Source organism: Aspergillus sclerotioniger (assembly GCF_003184525.1).
Source record: "Aspergillus sclerotioniger CBS 115572 chromosome Unknown BO94scaffold_5, whole genome shotgun sequence".
Classification (NCBI taxonomy): domain Eukaryota; kingdom Fungi; phylum Ascomycota; class Eurotiomycetes; order Eurotiales; family Aspergillaceae; genus Aspergillus; species Aspergillus sclerotioniger.
In genome coordinates, this window is record NW_020290995.1 from 854683 (window position 1) to 875716 (window position 21034).

Here is a 21034-nt window from a genome sequence, read left to right on the forward strand (position 1 = left end):
AATGATAATATAGAAATTGAAAAGAAAGACATTTATGTCTTGAAACAGCAATAAATCTCACTGCCGTTTACCGTCTAATTATTTCTATAAATGTAACTCATCCACCCATCCACCCCGGCCAACAGACACCGTGACGGTACGGTGAGTATGGTGTGGTGACACAACCGCTGTAAGTCATCACCACACCCACCTCCACTACCTCCACTATCGTCATCATCGTCATCATATTCCACTACTTCCAGGGAAATAGATAGATGATGGATAATCAGCCTCATTTTGTTTCTACACAGTATGTAGATAGAAAGAAATAAATTTAGAGGGGACGTTATTACCACCTTCCCCTAGACTCGGCCATCCCGTAGTGTACTGTATGCTATCTACATTCACATGGAGGGGTAAATGGGTACGTTTTTCTAACTTGGGATACCGTTAGCAAGAGGCCGAAAATGGCTCTATCATTTATCCCTGTTAATCAGCATTCATAACATCGCTTTAATTCAAGAAATTCCCGGCCACATGGACAAGCTTGCCCACATCCGCCGGCAATTCCAGTAAAGACAAAAGCGGCGAAGTGTGTTAAGTAAATAGTACGAGGCATTGGTATTCAAGCTAGTTGACGTACGCTGAGTACGTCATGTGATGTCCTTGCTGAGAATCAGTTATTCCGAGCCGAGCGAACGGTTCCCTTCCCCCTGAACTCGAGCCATCTCAAGGTATCTTCAGCGCAATTGTCCTCGCTATCACCCGCTTTTGGTAAAAAGGGACACTTTTAGATTTTTATGTGAAGGCAATGTACTGGAACTGATACCTGCTGGCGCAAATTTACCCACAGTACGAGTAGGAAAGGGTCTGAGACCGCCAGCATGTCAACGACTCTAGAACGTCGTCGCCTGCTGAAAGGGGAGATCACATACTCCGCTGCCAAAGAACGTGAAACCAATGTCTTACATACGTTAGGCTACTGGAATCAGCAAAATAATTTTCTTGGAGACTTACTCAAGAAGAGTAATCTTGTTGAAGCTACAGTCGCACACCACCTCGGTTTGAGATCGACAAGTTGTCACGTTGCCGACTCAAAGGAATGGCTCTCTGGAACTTTCAACGTTTGCATACCAGTTTACGTTGATGGGGTTAGAACATGTCCTAGCTTGTTAGTCCGTCTGCCATTGCCTTATAGAATTGGGGAGAAGTCCAACCAAGGAAATGCCGACGAAAAAGTTCTCTGCGAAGCGGGCACATATGCCTGGCTTCAACAAGACTGTCCGGAGGTTCCAGTCCCACGGCTTTACGGGTTTGGCTTGTCCACCGGCCAGAAGGTATGCTCTTGTCTCGCCGTGTCCTAGTTGACTATTAATAGTTAGTTCACTCCTCTTGATAGACTACCCTTCTTGGCTCGGGTTGTCGAAAACCTCCGCCGTTGCATATTGCGTTTTCTGGGATACCCAACTCCATCTGCCTATGTCCCCCACAAAAGCAGGTTGGGAGAATGCCTGGACGTTGGATATTTGTTGATTGAGTATATTGATAGGTCACGAGGAAAAATGTTGTCTGAATCGTGGGAGGAAGGTCGTCACAATCCTCAATTGCGTGGAAACCTCTTTCGCAGCTTATCGAGCATCATGCTCGCTGTAACACGCGTCCCACAACCGAAAATTGGCTCTTTCATCTTGGACGATCAAGGATTCCTCAGATTGCGAAACAGGCCGCTTACTCTTGAGATCCAAAGCCTGGAAAACGAGCAAATTTTTGTGGATATCCCTCGAGACCTTACATATTCAAGTGCTGATTCCTACGTTAACGATATACTCGCATTTCACGAGAGTCGCCTCAAGCATCAGCCTAATGCAGCCAACGATATCCAAGATTGTTTATTCCAGATGGTCGCGCTAACATTAATGAGAACTGTCCGACAATGTTTCTTCCGAGCAGAGCTTCGTTGCGGTCCTTTTTACATGAGCTTCACCGACCTACACCAAAGCAATATCTTTGTTGACGACAACTGGAATATTACATCCCTAGTTGATCTCGAATGGGCTTGCTCTCGTCCAGCTGAAATGGTTCATCCGCCGTACTGGTTGACAGGTCAGTCTGTCGATGAGATTGACCCTGCTGAGTATGAAAATCTACATGCAGAGTTTCTGTCGGTTCTCGCCGAAGAAGAACTCAAACATTCCTCTCCACGCAAATTGCATCTCCACCGCATCATGGAAGATGGCTGGATCAAAGGTACTTTCTGGTATGCACTTGCTCTCGATAGCCCGACAGGTCTTTTTCGGATTTTCTACGACCACATACAACCAAGGTTCTCGAAAGATCATATCGACAATGCGGCATTTTTCCGAATCATCATGGATTACTGGGAAGTTGGTGCACACAAATTCGTACACAAAAAAGTTCAGGACAAAAAGCAATACGACAAGCTTTTACTTGAGGCGTTCACCTCGTCTTCCTAGGTCTCACGCCTTCCACTCGCCTCCTGCTGAGTATCAGGGTTGCCACCACCACTCTGCTCACGTTCCTGAGCCTCGAGCTCTCTTGCAGCAATGTCAAGGGATGCCAAGGCATTTCTCATCCGTCTCTGCTGTGCATTTCGACCTGAGGATGAGAGTTGGTTGAGAGTTTTGGGATCGGCCTTGATGCCAACTTTCGCTTCTTCAATCGTAGCATTATAACTTGAGTCTGATCGACGATCACTCATTTTCGTTCTGGGTTCTACAAGATCAGGAGGATTAACAATCTCTTCTCTCATATTGAGTAATCAAACCTACGAGATACTGTAGTGGCCGTGTCTTAGGTACGGATTTGAAATAAATCCAAAAGATAAATCAATTGAACCAGCTAGATAATTGTACCTCCATGCGGGGTAGAATCAGCACGTCACTAAATAATCGCCAGCGGAGCGGGGTAATCTGAACTGTATCACTCTTCAATTATTCAGCTACAGCATGACGAAAAGAGCTCTATCTATGATTTCAATCTCATGATTATTCATGGCTACAACGACTTCTCAATCGAAGATCCAAAAAAAAGACTAGAAAATCCCCCATACTGTAACAAAACACGGCGGAACAGTCCCTACTGTCCGTGAGAACCAGCCCGGATAGATAGATACTGACTGACTGACTGACTCACTTCCTACGGAATAGATACCAGTTGGTTAATTGTAAGTAAGCAAAAATGCAGCCCAACGACCGTTTCAACCCACTCCAACCTTACTTTCATATGCAAGATAAAAATAATAATAATAATCATGATAAGGACTAGTAGATAATACGGATTGGGGCTGCTGAATCGGGTAGATCGGTTAGCACGGCATGAAATCATTATCATAATCATGTGGGATTACTTAGGTACAAGTCAGGTTCAGAGATGATGCTGATGGTAAGGTCGGGCGTGGGGGGTCACTCCCGTCGGCAATTTCAAAAAAAAAAAAATACTATGAATAATAATAATAATGGATGGAAATTAGAGGCAAGCGCTACTCGTGCGCCGGTGTTAGATACTAGATAGGTAGTCCACGTGTAGGGAAATTGGCTCCTGATTCATCTCACTTCCATTCCTTTGTTGTGTGGGTGGGTGGGTATGGGTTCGGCATCCTTTAGTTCAGTTCAGCTTACCTTACTTGCCGATTTAATTCCGTAGGTCGGAGGTCGGAGGCGGTATATTCCTCTTTTAACATACCTGCCTAGTTGAATTATGGGTTATAGAATGTAGATTAGTAATTTGTGGAAAGGAGTGACTGACCTCCTTGGACTCTTAGTAGGAGTAGGTAGAGATATCCCGTGTCTGAGTGGACGGACAATATCCGAAGGGAATAATCCCACCAATTAGATTCTTTCACTCCTGAATATTCTGGGCCGTTGCCACTGCTTACCTTTCTTACTACGGAGTGTCTACCTTAGGTTAGGTAAGAGAAGGGAGGTGATAGTCTAGACCACAAGTTATTTTCTTCCAGAAGGAAATCCGGCCCGGGTATCGGCTAGTTGCAGGGAACTGTAACTGTGGAGGTGGGTGGAGGTGGGTGTGACAGCAACCGTTTCCCGTCCTGCGGTGTGGATGTAGTGTCGGTGGGTGGGTGGGGAAATAGCGGTGAATTGGGGTATGTATATACCACTGTGTATATGGGGTACGGTGTAGTACTAGGTAGGCACTTGAGATCTGGCTTTTGAACTTGATTTTAGGTGATCGGCGTGGTTGGGGGATGGGGTTGGTTCTTTGTTTATGATTAGGGATGAGAGGAGAAGAGGAAGAGGAGAGGAGAGTAAGTAAGGTGGTGGTAGTTAGTTGATATACTGCATTTATCTTCATACTATCTATGTATGTATGTAGGTGGTAGATGATAGTATGTACATCCATACGCTATACCCTATACTCCGTCCACATGTACATAGAATCCACATTCGATTATCTACACACGTACTACGTACTAAATACTACATAGAACAATCGTTCTAGTCCCCTACCCTATCCGTACTACCCACCTGGCATCCAGGTCGATCCCCGTTACCTAACCGTCCCTACTATCCAAAATAAACTTCAGTCTAGTCCTCCAACAAAGAAACCTAAACTACAGGTAGATACACACGGGTATTTGGCGGTGAGGATCAACTTACCTATTCTGCATCTGTTGTGTTTCGTTTGTTTGCTGGGGGTTGGTAGGGTGGCGTCTGTGTCTGTGCCACATGGTGGGGACTTTGACCGTTTCTTTGTGTTGCGATGCGGTGGAGAATGTTGGGATGTGGCGGTGTTGGTGGTGAAGATCGGGATACTTGCGTGTTTGCTGGTGTTGCTGGTACTTTTGTGTTGGGTTGGTTGGGTTGGACTGGGTCTAGACTCGGTGTGCTTTTTCTGGATTGGGGTTGGTGACGGGACTGGACTTTTGTTGTGGTTGCTGTTTGTTTGATTGTTTGCTTTGGGTGATCTCGGCGGTGATGGTTATCTTGAAGGGTATATGCATGTAGGTAAGTGGGGAAGGACGGTTTAAATTAGATTGTGTGTGTGTTTGTTGGTTGGTTAGTTGAATGGAGAGTTTGGAGATATTTAGTAGATGTAGAGTAGGTGGTAATTGGATGTGAGTAGGGGATGTCGACGGTATCTGCATGTGGTTGATTGATGGTTGGAAGCACTGATTTGGGTCTAAGAGCATTTTTATGTTGGATTACTTGAGATGGTGCAATGGAGCAGATCACTCCTCAATGATGGCATATCATATGGATTGAATAGCTGCAGGCAATGTGGACCTGAACGGTAAAAATTTTGTGATAAGTTCAGGTCTTAACAAACACGCATTACTGAGGTGCGAGATCACTGCCATGTTTGCATATAGATGACTGGTGAAGAGCCAAGCTAGCTAAGCTAGCATGATCATAAATAGATGCACTAATAGAGCCCCAGTGCTAGCGCAGGTACTAGCATGATATCCTTGATCTATAAGATACCGTGGTGTAGATAGCAGGGTTTAATAGATCCTGGTCATTGTTATCAGCTACCATATTTACACTGCACATATAGTCCTGTCTGATATGCCCGCTGTCATCTGTCTCTGCCACGGCAGTATGCACCATGCCAGGTACGCACCAGTACTGGATGCAAGTCATAAGATATACCAGAATCACCATCAGTCACGCCATTGGTCCCAATGTCTCTTGAACGCTGTATAGCATGCCTGGCATATCTGACTCGTCAATTCTGCGTCTTCACAGAAAACACCTCAAGGCATGATTGCCGAGTAAGAAACAAGTCAGATTATAGACCATCGACAGTAGGTGCTGACTACCCTCACTGGTCTAGAGAATAGAACTCACAACTGCTGCACTGCAAAGCAGGAACGGGGTTACCGGACTTACCATCGTCCATATCGGAGATAACAGACATATTTCCGAACACAGCATATTAAAGCGCAAGACAGCATGGAATGCAGATAAACACGAGCGTGTAACCATACAATGGCTGAAGTAAAGTTGGTTCTTATCACTGGTACTAGTCCATCCCCATCAGTTGGCATGTCTAATAGATCCAGGTGCAAACCAAGGCATCGGCTTCGAGACCGCCAAGAATCTCATCCTTTCGGACAACTACCATGTCATCATAGGATCACGAGACCCGTTCAAAGGCGAAGAAGCTGCCCAAACCTTGCAGGCCATCCCCGGTATCAAGGGCAGCGTGTCGTCAATCCAGATCGACGTGACAGACGACAAGTCTGTGGATGATGCCGCTGCTCAGATCAAATCGCAGTATGGACGGCTCGACATCCTGGTAAACAATGCAGCCTTGAACTCCATGGTGGAACCCCCGACCCGGGAGACTCTGCGCAAGATCCTGGATGTGAACGTTGTCGGCGCACTCAGCACCACGGAAGCTTTTCTCGACCTACTCCGGAAGTCATCCGAAAAGCGACTGGTTTTTGTCTCGTCGAGCACAGGATCCATCAGTCAGGCAGCAGACCCAAAGTCGCCCTTTCACCAATCTGGAGCAGCCGAATACCGGACCAGCAAGGCTGCATTGAACATGATGATGGTCCTGTATCTGTGTCGACTCGAGGGCGAGGGCTTCAAAGTGTTTGGAGCTGACCCGGGACTGTGTGCCACAAACCTCACTGGTGATCCTGAATCTCTGCGTCGAAGAAACGCAGCCGAGCCATCTGATGGGGGAGAAAGAGTGGCGACGGTGGTGAAAGGGGAGAGAGACGCGGATGTTGGAAGGGTCCTGGGGGTATATGGGGTATCACCATTCTAAGGATAGTCAGGTGTATAGAGAAATCAAATCGTTGCTGGTTAGTGTTCTTGTTTTGACTTGCACGTGTAGAGGATGAAAGAGCGGCTTCTATACAGTCACGAGACCGATGAGTCATGATCACGGGAGCGGGGATGTTCGGTGCCTCATCGGACAGCTAAAAATTGTGGGAACAATGCCACTTCCACGACTCCCCTCCTTTAGCCGGACGCTCTTCCTACGCCGTTTCAGTCGCTCGGCCATCATGGAGAGTCGCCAGCAGCCTCCCTGGCAACAGCCTCCCGCTCACCCCGACGCTCGCCTCCCCCCCCTCAAAGTATGGAACTCCTTGACCAGGTCCAAGACGCCCTTTGTGCCTCTGGACCCTCAAGGCCGGAAAGTTAAGTGGTACGCCTGCGGTCCAACAGTCTACGACGATGCGCATCTGGGTCACGCCCGGAACTATGTCAGCACCGATATCCTGCGTCGAATCCTGCGCGACTACTTCCGATTCGACGTGGAGTTTGTCATGAACATCACCGATGTCGATGACAAGGTACGTGTCTTCATCGCCCTGCGATAGCTCTATTGACAGTGTCGCCAAGATCATTCTTCGCGGTAGACAGCAGCACCTGTTCGACAAGTACGTTACTGCGCATCCCACGGTTACGCCCGAAGTCCTCGAGACCGCACGCGTCGCATACAGCGCCTACATCAAAAAGAACCTCCCCCTGGTCGATCCCGATACGAAGCCGGAAAACTTTGTCGCAGAAGCAGAGAAGGTCTATGGGGTGGTGCTCCAGGGTGGCGCGCTGGAAGCGGACAAGAAGCCCGGTGATGCGGAGGTCAAGATCAAGATGCACATCAAGACCGTGACAACCACGGCGTTGGCGATTGCGGAGGCTACCCAGAAGGGCTCGACTTCTAGCAAGGCTTTCTATGATGCTGCGCAGGATGTTTTCTGCTTCTATCTTGACGTGACTGAGGGGGCGACGATCCCGGGCGATGCGCACGAAATCTTCACGAAATTGACGAAGAAATACGAGGACCATTTCATGAGAGACATGCGCGATCTGAACGTTCTCGACCCCGATGCGGTTACCCGAGTCACCGAATACGGCCAGCAAATCGCCGACTTTGTCGAGAAAATCGTCGCAAACAAGTTTGGCTACGTGGCCTCTGATGGCTCCGTCTATTTCGATATCAAGGCCTTTGAAGACGCTGGAAACCATTACGCACGACTGGAACCCTGGAACCGCAATAACCAGCCTCTGCTGAGGGACGGTGAGGGTGCGCTGTCCCGCGCAACCGAGAAGAAGTCGTCGGATGATTTCGCCCTCTGGAAGGCATCCCGTCCAGGCGAGCCCAGTTGGTCCAGCAAGTGGGGCCAGGGACGCCCGGGCTGGCATATTGAGTGTTCGGCAATGGCGTCGAGTTTCCTGGGAAGCCAGATTGATATCCACTCCGGTGGTATCGATCTTGCCTTCCCTCACCATGACAACGAGCTTGCGCAGAGTGAGGCCTACTGGTGCGAGCATAAGCAGCAGTGGGTCAACTACTTCCTGCACATGGGCCACCTGTCCATCCAGGGATCCAAGATGTCCAAGTCGCTGAAGAACTTTACCACTGTCAAGGATGCCCTTGAGCGCGGGGACTACACGGCCCGTAGTCTGAGAATCGTCTTCCTGCTCGGTGGGTGGCGCGATGGAGTCGAGATCACCGACGAGCTCGTCAAGAATGCCTCTTCCTGGGAGGAGAAGCTCAACAACTTCTTCGTCAAGGCAAAGGACCCATCCAGTTTCCGGACCGGATCTGACGAGACGCCCACCTCTTCGACCGAGACCTTGGCCCAGGCCCTCAAATCTACGCAGGAGAAGGTCCATGACTACTTCTGTGACTCCTTTGATACCCCGAAAGTTATGGCTGCCATCTCTGAATTGGTCACGACGTTCAATGCCCTGGACAGCCACACATTGGACCCCAAGGTAGCGGAAGCGATGGCGACATGGATCACCCGGATTGTTACCATCTTTGGCTTGAATGGCGCCACCTCCCCTGACAGCTGTGGAATCGGCTGGGAAGGCACTGACATCCCTGAAGCAGCCAAGCGTTTCTTATACCCCCTGTCCGCCATGCGTGACTCTCTGCGTCAAGCCGCCATGTCAGGCACTCCGATTACTTCGGAGCAGGTGAAGGATATTGTTGACACTGCCGCCACCAAGGAAGCAGACGTGTCCGAATCTGCCAAGCCGTACTCCGAGGTTCTGGACAAGTTCACTTCCCAGATGGCCTCATTGAGTCTGGAGGAATCCAAGAAGGCGTCCAAGGACATTCTTTCTCTCTGTGATAATTTGCGTGATGTTGACCTCTTTAACCTTGGAATCTACCTGGAGGACCGCGAGAACAAGCCCGCACTGGTCCGTCCAGTCACCAAGGATATGCTGCAGGCCCGCGAGGAACAAGCTCGTAAAGCCTTGCTGAAGCAGCAAGAAAAGGAGAAGCAAGAGAAGCTTGCCCAGGAGAGGCTCGAGAAAGGAAAGCTTAACCCCGTGGAGATGTTCCGCACCAGTGAGTACAGCGCCTGGGATGAAGATGGCATCCCGACACAAGATGCCGCCGGTGAACCCCTTGCCAAAAGTAAAAGCAAGAAGCTCCGGAAGGATTGGGAGCGGCAGAAGAAGGCTCACGAAGCCTGGCTTGCAAGTCAGAAAGCAAAATGATAGATTACACGAGTCAATGAGTACATAATCCATTTGGTTGACCCAAAGGATACCTTTTTAAGGCAAGGTGGTCGAGTGGCTACGACGTAAGACTGCCCCCCCAAATTAACCTTCTCTCGTGAGTCCTCATCGACTGTTTAATTAATGATCGTAATTTCTCGGTCAACCCTAGGCTCGCTCTGCAGACGCCTACCCTACGTAGGGTGTCTCCTACCTATCAGGGTAGGATTCATGATATCTGTAGAAATCCTCCGAGCCGTGAGACGTGACTTGGGAAAAGAAATGATCTTCGAAACTATGCCAGTGAGAGAATGCGGTGCTACGATGGATCCTTCCTCATGTTGGTGATACCTTCTATGCATACTTCTTTTCGGCGTCTTTCCAAGTCCAACTGCCCGATAGCGAATCGTTGGTATATAAACAACCCCTCCACAGGATGTATCTGGTCAAGGTCGGCACGCACCATTATCATAAAACAGACCAAGATGGAGCCTACACATCGATACAGTACGTAAATCTCCTCAGAATGATACATCACGTTCTCACCTTTTCACAGTGACACGCAGTGTTACGGCGAGGGCTTGCAAAAGAACAAGCAACAAAATCTGCAGCCTTCCCATGGAGCTCCTCGAAATGATACTCTTCCATCTCAGTATCGTTGACTTTCACTTTTTACGTCACACTTGCAAATTCCTTTACCAAAGGTGTGGCTACCAAGCTGACCTGGCTGACCCTTCTACGATCGAAACCGACCTTTCCCGGGCCCATCTGCACTGGTTAAAGAGAATGCCCAAAGAACGAGCCTTACGTGTTAAAGAGCTGTCAGTCCGCAGCTTTTGCGGTAGGCCCTTGGGTCTTTGCTACGAACCTCCTATGCTGACTGCCCGGAAGTCGAAAATATCTGCGGACCTGGAAAGAGTTCTCAAATCTTTTAAACATTGCCGTACTTTTCGGATCTAAGCCATTGCCTCGACTCACGTCCTGTAACCACTCGATTCATCTATAGGGGGTGGTTACTTTGTTATAAAGTAAACGAGCGAGACATACCCATATCCATTGTATCTCTCAAGAATTCCATGACAAGGTCCAATGCCCGGCATTGGGTGACTCGACCCGGTCACCTGCCCCGGAGAGCCGCCCCTGGATCTGCCCACCCACAAACCTTCCTCTGGTTGCATCCCACCTGATGCTTTCAAGAAACAACCTCGCAGGGATTTGACTACGAGTCGAACCACCGTGGTAAGGTAGTATCCTTAATGCGTCTCGTCTGTTGTTACTGACACCGAGATCTCTACCTGCAGATACTTCTTCCGAGATGTCGTCTCGGATAATCACGCCACTCGCACATACTATTATTCGGTATGATTCGTCAATCGCAGATAAAAAAAATCGCATAAGGAGACAACTAACCTTGTCCAGGACAACGGTCGCGTCAAGGTTTCAAGCGCAGCGGCTGTCTTATATACATGTCCCCCTTTCTCACCCGTCAAGGATCGGTCCGTCAAGGACAACTAAGTGTTGGCATGACTCAAGGGCAACACGATCATAAACTTAGATGCTGACTCCCTATTACCGTAATAGTGGCGTAGTGGTACCCACTAGAGGGCATCATACCACTTGCTTCCTTCGCTATACAACATCTGCCCCCAACTCATTCTCCACTCCTCAACGATCCTAAACCCAACTACAAGATGACGATATTTCACCTGCATCGCTCCCGAGAAGATAAGCGCCAGAAGATACACGACAAGATTATCAAAACCCACGCCGCGATCGAAGATTATCCCGATGGATTCCTAAATCCTTGGAAACTGTTGGCGCTCAAGATCGAAGTTTCGCAGGTCTCAGTGAGCACGAAGGGTACAATCATGTTCAGGCCACGCTTTTTTCTTCCTTTGTCCCCCCAGTCTGTACGCACATATCTCTCGACAGATCCGTCGATCAAAACAGGCCTCGATGAAGGAAAGCCGGAGTATATGGGATGCCCAGCCTCTCGCATTAGTATAGTTTCCGTTGCACGATGCCCATTTATACTCGACCTCTGCCGAGATAAATTTGCGACGGCCGTACAGAAAGGTTTCTGCTTGGATAATCTGACCGGCCTTCGAGAGTGTGGGTAAGTATCAGCAATCATTCATGTGGATGTTTGGGAACCTAACATGCGATTATTAGTGCGACCAATAAGGGAAAGTGGAAGCATCAGCCGAACTTTGAGTTGATCGATGGACAGCCTTCTACCGATGGATGGCAGATTCTCCGCATTTTAGAAGACGTGGAGCATGAGGTACCACATGTTGTTTTCGATCTCCGCCAGAATATCGATGTCGATAAGGTGAAATGGCTCACAGTGGGCGAGTTGAAGGCCATACTGAGAGTGATGGCGGTCCGTATGGAATTGGATTGCTACCGACAACATCTGGTAATGCCAGTAAGTCGTTCACATGCCCTCTCGGTATCCGGTTTTCGTTCGAGCACACTGACAGCTGCGCAGGTCCTGGTTGTGTCGTACTTGAATTCAGCGCATGGACGAATCCTGCAAGCGCATCATGATGGCAAACGAGTGGTCATCCAACATACGAAAGTCCTCGACTTTGAAGGACTCAAGCATCAGCCGGTTGAACTCTTCCTCCGCTACTACGGCAGTCAGCCTATAGGGAAAACCGCCAAAATTTAATAAGCGCTTGGACATTGCCGTGCAAAGGGTTGGAGTACCTACTTGCGCTCCATGTGCAGAGGGCGGGAAAACCTTTGGGCAAACGCATATGTCCCAGCCGGGTCGCTTAGGGATCCAACGAAGGAAAAGCTTCGGATCATCAGATCGGATGAAAGCAGGGTCTAGATTGTCGGCCGTCTTGCATTAACGCTATCAGTATCGCCCCGCCAATTGTGCATTACGCACGCATGCGATAACGCTATCGGTCCAATACAAGTCTTATCAAACCCCATTAACTTTCGACTGACAGAGGTATGTTAGAGATTCGTCTTTACAGGCCAGTATATTATGCCTATAAAAGGGAACATCATCAAATCAGACACCATACACCTTCACAGAATGTATCCGGTTCCATCACAATCAGACGGTGCGTGCAAGATCACCAAGCTAGCATTTCTCCGCATTCCGGGGTGTGGATGCAAGGTATCTCGGCCGCTATCAGGATAAATCCAACCGGCATAATTCTTATCAGTCTGATGCTCTGCCCAGACGCTAGTTGACGCTCAGGTGTCACAACCCACCACATGTGGTGATAAGAAAGCCGGTTGTGTTGGTCGAATAGCCTATTAAAGAGGTGTCATGCCGTCCCGCGATGCCTTCTCAGTCAGTCAGTCAGTCCATCACTGGGTTCCGCGGTCATAGTGATAGCTGTTCGGGGAAATGGCTTCTGCAGAACCACTCGAGAAAACCCTCAAATCCCCGCACGTCAGTGTGGATGTTGAGATTGAACAAGGCCGGCTAGATGAACTACAGCCCGAGCTTGACTCTGAAGAAAAGGAGCAAACGGGATATGACTATGAATCGGAACATTCGCCATTCGCTGAAGGTATGTGGCTTGCTATATCCACTACAGCTCCTCTAATGGCCGAACCACCTATATAGTACGGGCCGTCGTGCCTGAGACCGACGACCCTGGCCTGCCCGTCAACACGTTTCGCATGTGGGTACTTGGCTTTATCTTCACCATAGTGGGCTCAGGAATCAACCAGTTCTTCTCACTCCGGTATCCATCAGTGCATATCGTGTCGCTGGTAGCAGAACTACTGGCTTATCCATGTGGCGTCTTCCTGGCCAAGGTCCTGCCCTTGTGGACCATCAGTCTCGGGCGGTTAGGGTCCTTCACTCTCAATCCGGATCGCCATTTCAATATCAAGGAACATGCCCTCATCGTTATCATGAGCAACGTCTCGTTCGGCTACGGAAGCGCAGACTCGACAAACATCATTCAAGCATCGAGCGCCAAGTTCTATAATTTCGGTCTGTCAGCCGGGTTCTCCGTCTTGGTAGTCCTTTGCGCACAGCTGCTGGGATTCGGAGTGGCTGGGCTGGCCGCGCCGTGGCTAGTTGAGCCTGCAAGGATCATCTGGCCACAAGTCTTGTCGAACTGTGCCATGCTGGAGACCCTTCATTCGCGTGCAAACACCGTCGCAAACGGCTGGAAGATCTCCCGTCTTCGGTTCTTCCTATATGTCACTGCTGGTGGTTTCGTGTGGTACTTCTTCCCCGGATTGATGTTTACCGCACTCTCATACTTTACCTGGATTTGCTGGATCGCGCCTCGCAATGTGGTTGTGAATCAGTTGTTCGGAATGCAGACCGGCTTGGGACTAAGTCCTATCACATTCGATTGGAGCCAGGTTGCGTACAACACCAACCCCCTGCTTTCTCCATCGTGGGCTGCAATCAACGTCTTTGCAGGCTTTGCCATATTCTTCTGGATCGTGGTCCCGGGAATCTACTACAGCAACACATGGTACACAGCCTATCTTCCTCTGATGACCGCCGACGTCTATGACCGGACTGGCGCGGAATACGACACTTCCCGTGTCATCAGTGCAGACAACACACTCAACGTCGAGGCCTACAGAAAGTACTCGCCCCCATATTTGCCAGCAACATATGCCTTTGTCTACGGCTTGTCATTCGCCTCAATCACCGCAGTTCTCACCCACATCGGCGTCTGGCATGGAAAGGAAGTATGGGCCGCCCTGAAAGGCAAGAACAAGCTCGACGTCCACGCGCGACTCATGAAATCCTACAAAAAGACCCCCTGGTACTGGTATGCCGCTATCATCGCCATCATCACCGCCATATCAATCGTCGTGGTCGAAGTCTACGACACCAAGCTCCCAGTCTATGGCGTCTTCCTAGGTCTAATCATCCCAGCCATCTACATGGTACCCTGCGGAATCATCCAAGGCATCACCAACGTCGACGCCAACCAACTCAACGTCCTCGCCGAATTCGTCGGCGGCTACATGTTCGAGGGCAAGCCCCTCGCCAACATGATCTTCAAGATTCTCAGCACCGACGTCGTAGGCCAGGGTGTCTACTTCGCCATGGACATGAAACTAGGCCACTACTTGAAAATCCCTCCCCGCACATTATTCATGGCTCAAGGTCTAGCCACCATCCTCGGTGCCCTCACCCAAGCCGGCGTGACCATCTGGATGCTCGGACACATCAACGACATCTGCGACTCCAACCAAGCCGATGGATTCACCTGCCCCAACGGCCGAACCGTCTACTCCTCCTCCGTCATCTGGGGTCTTGTCGGTCCCCGCCGTCTCTACTCCGTCGGACGCATCTACTCCTCCCTACTCCATTTCTTCTGGATCGGAGCCATCGCCCCATTAATCACCTACTTCTTGTACAAATACACCCGTCATCAATTCTGGAAGTACATCAACTGGCCTTTGATCTTCGTCGGAACCTACAACGTCCCACCCGGTAAGCAACCCCCCCCAACATCCCACCACGCACCCCACCAACCAAAACCTAACACCATCTAGCAACCGGAATCAACTACTCCAGCTGGGCCCTTGTAAACTTCGCCTTCAACCACTTCATCAAAAAGCGTTTCTTCGCCTGGTGGAAGAAATACAATTACATTTTAGCCGCCGCGCTCGACACCGGTCTCGCACTTAGCGGCATCGTCATCTTCTTCTGTATTTCTTACCCCGGCGCTGTGTTTCCCGATTGGTGGGGAAATACCGTTTATTTGAATACGGCGGATGGGGAGGGTGTTGCGTATAAATCTATGCCTGAGGTTGGGTATTTTGGGCCTGTGAATGGGACTTGGAGTTAGGGGGTTTAGTTTGGGATTGGATTGGATTGGGTTCCGTGATGATAATTATGATGATGATGCTTCATGTAGAAAGACAGATAGATTCTGTTGTTGTCAATGTATGGCTAGGTTGTTTCTCAGTTGGTACTTTGAATCAACAATTTGGGTAAGCTGAAGTAGATGAATTCATAGTCAAAAGGTTCAAATGATACAACATCTTAGTTTGTGTCGCAAGAATTAGGCTGACAGTACTACAGGGATGCAATGCTTGCTGACTGATTCATTGAGCAAGTGTATTAGATACATGGCCTTCTCCTTCCCTGCGAAAATATCCCAATAACACTAACGGCACTAAAGGAAAAAGAAAAAAGGAAAATAAAACAAAGCACACTAGAAAGACATATCCGAAGAACAATGAAGAAGATATAACGAAAGCTTCAAACTCGAATCCAGCCGGCAGACCCTGAGCGCGTAAAGATTGGCCGAGTGGCCGGTCAAAGCCTGGCCCTTCGCAGTCGATACATTTGACCCACGCGGTGCGATTGAGTCAAGGGTATCTTGGAGCATTTACTGAACAAATCATTAGCCTCGCGTCATATGGCCCCGACTCATTGGGAAGCTTACGGAAATCTCGGCCATCCCGAGGTCTTCGCCGCCGTTGGCGGGCTGCTGGGGGGCAGCACCGTTTGCTTGAGCATTAGCATCGGCAGAGCCGGTATTCTCGTTAGTAGCAAAGTAGTCGACCATTTCCGCGTCCAGCTCCTCAACCGTCTTGGGCTTAGGGCGGTTCGCACGACCGTTGGGGCGACGAGCACGGGCCTTACGACCCTTGGCACCGGCAGCGGCCTTCGTAGCAGTAGCCGGCTTGGGCTGGGGCTTGGTTTGGCTGGAACAAGGTCAGTGATGATACTGCAGAGAACAATTGACGAGACTTACGCAACACGCTCGCCAAGGGGCTTGGGGGCGGCGACTTCAGGAGCGTGCGACGCATCCACGACAACCTCGATCTAGCCGATGTTAGCTTCCCAGCGACCTCCGCCATCTTGCTAGCAGAATAAACTCACCTTCATGGGTCTGCCGTCAACAAGCAGTCCATTCAGGTCCTTAGCAGCCTTGGCAGCAGTGTCAGGCTTGCTGAACACGATGGACGCGATACCACGGCTCGTGCCGTTTTGATTGTAGGTGAGCATAACTCGCTTGACAGGGCCTGCAGACTTTGTGAAATACTCCTATAGCACCAGCAGATCGAATTAGTACGTCGAGTCATCAAAGTGTAAAGTCGTAAGAATTTCTGCAGAGCCAAAACATCGAAGAACGCGTGACACCGGCTTCAAGCGCGATACCAGAGAGCACCAGCGAGCACACAGCGGTAGTCAGTAAGCAGCGGATAGAAACTCGTCCCGAAACACCGAGGCACTGTGAGGTCGAAGCACAGAGCTGCTGGCGATTATCCCAAGAACCATGACTGTAATCACCTCCGAAGCCTCAAGGAATGTACCGTATCCCCCTTTTCCAGGTAACCCACTCGGCAATCGCCATCAATCATTTCGCAATTAGGAAAGTTGGCCTCGGGTGCTACGGGCCGTAGTTGCTAGCTGCCACCGCCAAAGGACATCCGTCACGATGGCTACGTGTGCGGTAAATCAATGGTTCTGTTCCCCCAGAATCCCTCTAATAGCCAAAGATAGGAATAGCAAAGCATCGCTCGTCACCAGTAGGCGAAACGGGAACGTCTCCTGCCCGACTAAGACAGTCCCATATCGACCATTGGTAGCATGGTGCTTGATAGTTGATTCTTTGCCGAACTAGTCGGTCTACTGCTGGTACGCTGATGCGCTCGCTGATGCCCGACACCTCGAAATGTAGGAAGTGTACGGGTGTGGCCAATCGGATTGGTTTCATGATGGCGTGCACTGACGACCATCTGAGGCACAGTCCGCGACGTGGCTCTGGAAGCGGGTAACTGCAAGACCCGCCCGAGCTAACACGCCTTTTGCAAGACTACGGCAGAACTCAACTTCGGCGGGTTCACAGGGTGCCAGCGTGCAATTACCGCATTGGAAGTGTTCAAGGAGTTCTGCCTGTGCTGAAGACCAGGAATCCATGACGGCGATATGAGAATATAACGTGGCAAGGATCGAAACGCGAGTGGAAGTCGTTGCGCCCCGAAGGTTTCGAGAAGAAAACATGGCGATAGAAACCCAAGGCCAAGGCCTTTCAATCAACATACCTTAATGTTGGCCTCATTCACATCGGCAGGCTAAAGTCGTCAGCAAGGAGCCACAAAGCGACTGACGACGGAGGGGAAAATGGAACTTACCAAGCCGCTGACCATGATTTTGCTCTCGGTTGAGCCTGGGTGCCCATTCTGAACGGGCTTTCCGGGGGCCTTGGCAGCCTTGGTCGTCTTCTTCACGCCTCCGACCGGGACAGGAGCATTGGCAGCCTTGGGTGCGGAACGGCGAGCGCGACGGCGAGCGCCCTGGCGGCGGCTGACGAGAATCTCGTCGAGAGACTTGTCCAACTTGGCAGACATGATTAAATGAGGTCGGAAAGTTGAAAAGTGGTGTTGGTAGATGAAAGGAATTCACGGAGCGTGAAGTGTTACGATTTGCGCCACGGAAGATGGCAATGCTGGCAGAGGTTGTTCTGAAGAAGCGGTGTCCAGAAACTGGCTATGAAAGCTGGACAATGGGGCAGTTAAATAAGACAAAGCGGCAGATGCAAGATGCAGCGCGTAGAGATGGGAAGCTGCGATGTGGGATGAAGAAGATGAAGTGAAAATGGAGTTGGTGGAGATGGAGATGATGAAAGAAAGGGAAACGGGGAAGAAGGAAGGGCGAAGATAAGCAAGGGCGGCGGAGGAGGAGAACTCACGAGTCTCGGTCGGCGGTCGAAGTGACTCGAAGAGGCTGAGCTCCCGCGCTAGCCCCGATCGGGCCAGTCGGGCAAGCACAATGACTTGCATAACTTCCGTGCCCAATTCCACCTCTCCCGTAGATAGATAGACGTAGTATCTTGCTACAGAGTACATGATCTCTACGTACAGTCCTGCTATGCAATCTAATCTAGTATCTTCATTCGACCTCGCAGTCTAGACTCTTCGGCCCCCAGGCACCTGTAACATCCCGCTGCGCCAAGAGTCACTGCTGCCCAAAGACCAGAGGCCAACCCAACAATGCAGGAGACAGACAAGCACAAGCACATATTTACGGGCAGGGATATTATCGGAGAGAAATAATCAAATCAAGAACAACAGCTGAATCCGCTCAACGTGGAAGGACCAGCCCCGTAAATCAAGGTTGGAACAGCATTTAGATCAACGCCCCAATACGCCCACCCTACCAAACTCCAGTCACAGCATTTATACTCAATGGCATGTTGCAGCCCATCATGATATAAGCCCAGCTATGCGGCCAGCCCCATTCGTTGGGTCCTTCAGCTCTTCAACGCCTCCAGTCGCCCCCTCATCTGCTCCAGCGTCGCTTCTGGATCCACGAACTCGTCCTCCGGTTCCGGGGCTTCCTCCAATGGCTTCTCTGGCTGGACGCCTTCAACCTGGGACAGTTTGCCATGCAAGATCTCCTGCAGAACCTTGTCGACTTCCTCGTCGGCTTCTTCTTCCTCTTCTTCCAGCAGCTCATTGTTGGGGATCGCATCATCGACCATTTCCTCGATGATTCCGGCCCGCACCAATTCCGTTGAGAGCTGACGCATCGTGGCCGTCAGCTCTGGCATCCGAACCAATGTATTTACATCCTTCATGATGCCCGTCGATTTCTTCAAGCTGCCCTGGATCTTCCGGACCGAAAACGCCTCGTTGACCTGCATCTGGACGCTTTGCAGTTGTGCGCGACTGGTGTGTAAGCGGGTGGACTGTTTTCGAATCCGCACAAGCTCTCGCGCAAACGTCTTGGCCTCTGTATTGGCCTGCTTAGCCTGAGAGGGATTTCGCTGGGCCCGCCGCGATGAGTTCATTATGTACTGCCGTGTCTTGCTTTCCAGGGTCTTCAGTTGTGCAATGTCACGATCTAATTGACGGGTATTGGCACGGATGAGCTGATTACATTTCCTCATCTGCAGGCAGCAAAATGGTCAGCATCGTCATCGAGGTTGATGGCCAGAATAGGCACTTGCCTGCGTCTGAGGATCAGGACCGAAAAAGACCGCTTTGAGAGTCTCCATGCTGGACTATGAGAAGGTATACGTCTCCACCAAGCGAGGTCTATAGCAGGAGGGTGTCTATGTCGATTTTGAAGTGTGCAGTTGGGCTTCGCGCACCGGGGTCAGTGTCAGAGAGGCGTTATCAGAAGGGCGGCTCAATCAAATCTGGAGACCTTGGCGCTGCGGTGGGGTCCGAATCCGGGAAGGTCAAGGCTCTGTTGGTCGCTTCTGGGTTCGAGGGCAATACTAGCAAAGAGGCACACCCGGCCAGTGAGTCCGACTGTCGTGGAAAGGCCTGGCAGATGCTCCGTTGAGGCGGCGGATCGATTATTATGATTGCATGGCTATGGATGTTGCTGTGCCTGGGCCCAAGAAGGAGTGGATGTCCGATTGTTCCACTCGGCGGCTGAGTCAGCTGGACAGGGATCGGGGCAGTGACGTCGCCGGCCTTCGGAGCCTCAGGCATCAAGAGGCCGCAAACAGGGCAAACTGAGGGCGGGCGGGAGAGTTCCAGTACTTTCTAGCAGCAGTCGTCGGCGATCATCAGCTAAGAGCAACCGGCTGTTGCTGCAACTTCACTGTCCGTCTAGCCCCGGCATCCTTCCCACTCCTCCTTTCCCACTCCCAACAGGATCGCAACCTCACCGTCTATCATCCCAGAACATCTTCTCACACATCTCCTGTCATAATGCCCGAACTCCCTCAGGTCCACCCCGAAGGTGAGTGGTTCTGCCGTGCCTCATTCCTTCCCCGCTCTGGATTTTCGTGACTTGGTGGCCGGTTTTGGGGAATCTCCATGCCCTACCACGATCGAATTATCTCTCATATTATCGCCTTTCCGACACTTCCATGCCTGCTTTTATCCCTACTAGCATGAAATGCTGACCGAGTTAATCCACCAGTCACATGGGCCCAGCGCTCTTCGGCTTCTGATGCCGAGCGCAACTACCTGTATGTGAACATCAAGGCCGCCGATGTTGCCCGTACCGAAGCGACTCTCGACATCAAGCCCACCAGTGTCACTTTCACTGGCAACTCCAAGAAGGGCGTGAAATACCACGTCTCGCTCGAGCTGTTCGCCGAAATCGACCCTGAGCACTCTAAGGTCAACCACAGCGACCGCGAAGTCGAGCTGGTTCTGCGCAAGAAGGAGTTGAAGGAAGAGTTCTGGCCTCGCCTGCTGAAGACCACTCAGAAGATTCACTTCCTGAAGACCGATTTCGATAAGGTATGGCACCGGACTTAACTTGCCGTTTAAAAGACCACGATTAGGAAAAGAGCTGACAAGAATGCAGTGGGTTGATGAGGATGAGCAAGATGAGGTGAACGAAGATGACTATGCCAACAACTTCGGTGGATTCGAGGGTCTTGGAGGAGAGGGTGGTCTTTCCAACATTGACTTCTCCAAGCTTGGTGCCGGTCTCGGCGGCGAAGCCGGTGCCGGTGGTGAGGAAGAAGATGTAGGTTATGCATCCTTGACTCTTGACAACCATTCGGTTACTGACAAGATGACTAGGACGAGGAAATGCCCGAGCTTGAAGAGGCCGAGGGCGAGCAGGCCTCCAAGGTCCAGGAGGTTTCCTAAATGCTGTGCCCTTCTAATGCGATAGGCAACACGCTACAACCCAAAGAATAAAAACATAATGGCGAGCAACGAAT

General features: G+C 50.5%; 10 protein-coding genes across 10 annotated transcripts; 7 read left to right on the forward strand and 3 right to left on the reverse strand.

Moving 5' to 3' along the window:
• The first annotated feature begins 712 nt into the window (after nt 1-712).
• Nucleotides 713-2831, forward strand: BO94DRAFT_485992 (uncharacterized protein). Its single transcript, XM_025608993.1, has 2 exons — nt 713-1316; nt 1362-2831. Exons 1-2 carry the CDS (start codon nt 864-866, stop codon nt 2451-2453), a joined length of 1545 nt encoding a protein of 514 aa, XP_025470947.1. The 5' UTR covers nt 713-863; the 3' UTR covers nt 2454-2831.
• Nucleotides 2832-3753: 922 nt separating this feature from the next.
• On the reverse strand, nt 3754-4406 carry BO94DRAFT_323616 (uncharacterized protein). Its single transcript, XM_025606919.1, has one exon. The coding sequence runs from the start codon at nt 4354-4356 to the stop codon at nt 3904-3906; it is 453 nt and encodes a 150-aa protein (XP_025470948.1). The 5' UTR covers nt 4357-4406; the 3' UTR covers nt 3754-3903.
• A 1539-nt stretch (nt 4407-5945) lies between these two features.
• Nucleotides 5946-6735, forward strand: BO94DRAFT_554001 (NAD(P)-binding protein; the record flags this gene model as incomplete). Its single annotated transcript, XM_025613686.1, has 2 exons — nt 5946-5976; nt 6020-6735. 2 exons carry the CDS (start codon nt 5946-5948, stop codon nt 6733-6735), a joined length of 747 nt encoding a protein of 248 aa, XP_025470949.1.
• A 174-nt stretch (nt 6736-6909) lies between these two features.
• On the forward strand, nt 6910-9563 carry BO94DRAFT_532142 (cysteine--tRNA ligase). Its single transcript, XM_025611062.1, has 2 exons — nt 6910-7267; nt 7317-9563. Exons 1-2 carry the CDS (start codon nt 6977-6979, stop codon nt 9429-9431), a joined length of 2406 nt encoding a protein of 801 aa, XP_025470950.1. The 5' UTR covers nt 6910-6976; the 3' UTR covers nt 9432-9563.
• A 67-nt stretch (nt 9564-9630) lies between these two features.
• Nucleotides 9631-10668, forward strand: BO94DRAFT_323840 (uncharacterized protein). Its single transcript, XM_025606921.1, has 2 exons — nt 9631-9938; nt 9988-10668. Exons 1-2 carry the CDS (start codon nt 9743-9745, stop codon nt 10389-10391), a joined length of 600 nt encoding a protein of 199 aa, XP_025470951.1. The 5' UTR covers nt 9631-9742; the 3' UTR covers nt 10392-10668.
• A 451-nt stretch (nt 10669-11119) lies between these two features.
• BO94DRAFT_510432 (uncharacterized protein) lies at nt 11120-12105 on the forward strand (the record flags this gene model as incomplete). The annotated part of the gene is made up of 2 exons (XM_025609734.1): nt 11120-11547; nt 11604-12105. The coding sequence occupies 2 exons, from the start codon at nt 11123-11125 to the stop codon at nt 12103-12105; spliced, it is 927 nt and encodes a 308-aa protein (XP_025470952.1).
• Nucleotides 12106-12422: 317 nt separating this feature from the next.
• Nucleotides 12423-15333, forward strand: optD (small oligopeptide transporter, OPT family). Its single transcript, XM_025606920.1, has 4 exons — nt 12423-12567; nt 12634-12970; nt 13027-14874; nt 14937-15333. The coding sequence occupies exons 2-4, from the start codon at nt 12805-12807 to the stop codon at nt 15230-15232; spliced, it is 2310 nt and encodes a 769-aa protein (XP_025470953.1). The 5' UTR covers nt 12423-12567; nt 12634-12804; the 3' UTR covers nt 15233-15333.
• A 123-nt stretch (nt 15334-15456) lies between these two features.
• Nucleotides 15457-17747, reverse strand: BO94DRAFT_621622 (putative RNA annealing protein Yra1; the record flags this gene model as incomplete). The annotated part of the gene is made up of 6 exons (XM_025617012.1): nt 15457-15781; nt 15836-16097; nt 16148-16218; nt 16276-16440; nt 17442-17471; nt 17532-17747. The coding sequence occupies 6 exons, from the start codon at nt 17745-17747 to the stop codon at nt 15779-15781; spliced, it is 747 nt and encodes a 248-aa protein (XP_025470954.1). The 3' UTR covers nt 15457-15778.
• Nucleotides 17748-18649: 902 nt separating this feature from the next.
• BO94DRAFT_554005 (ESCRT-III subunit protein VPS24) lies at nt 18650-19396 on the reverse strand (the record flags this gene model as incomplete). The annotated part of the gene is made up of 2 exons (XM_025613687.1): nt 18650-19288; nt 19349-19396. 2 exons carry the CDS (start codon nt 19394-19396, stop codon nt 18650-18652), a joined length of 687 nt encoding a protein of 228 aa, XP_025470955.1.
• Nucleotides 19397-20063: 667 nt separating this feature from the next.
• On the forward strand, nt 20064-20960 carry wos2 (Hsp90 cochaperone SBA1; the record flags this gene model as incomplete). The annotated part of the gene is made up of 4 exons (XM_025607833.1): nt 20064-20094; nt 20278-20603; nt 20671-20835; nt 20892-20960. 4 exons carry the CDS (start codon nt 20064-20066, stop codon nt 20958-20960), a joined length of 591 nt encoding a protein of 196 aa, XP_025470956.1.
• Nucleotides 20961-21034: the final 74 nt, after the last annotated feature.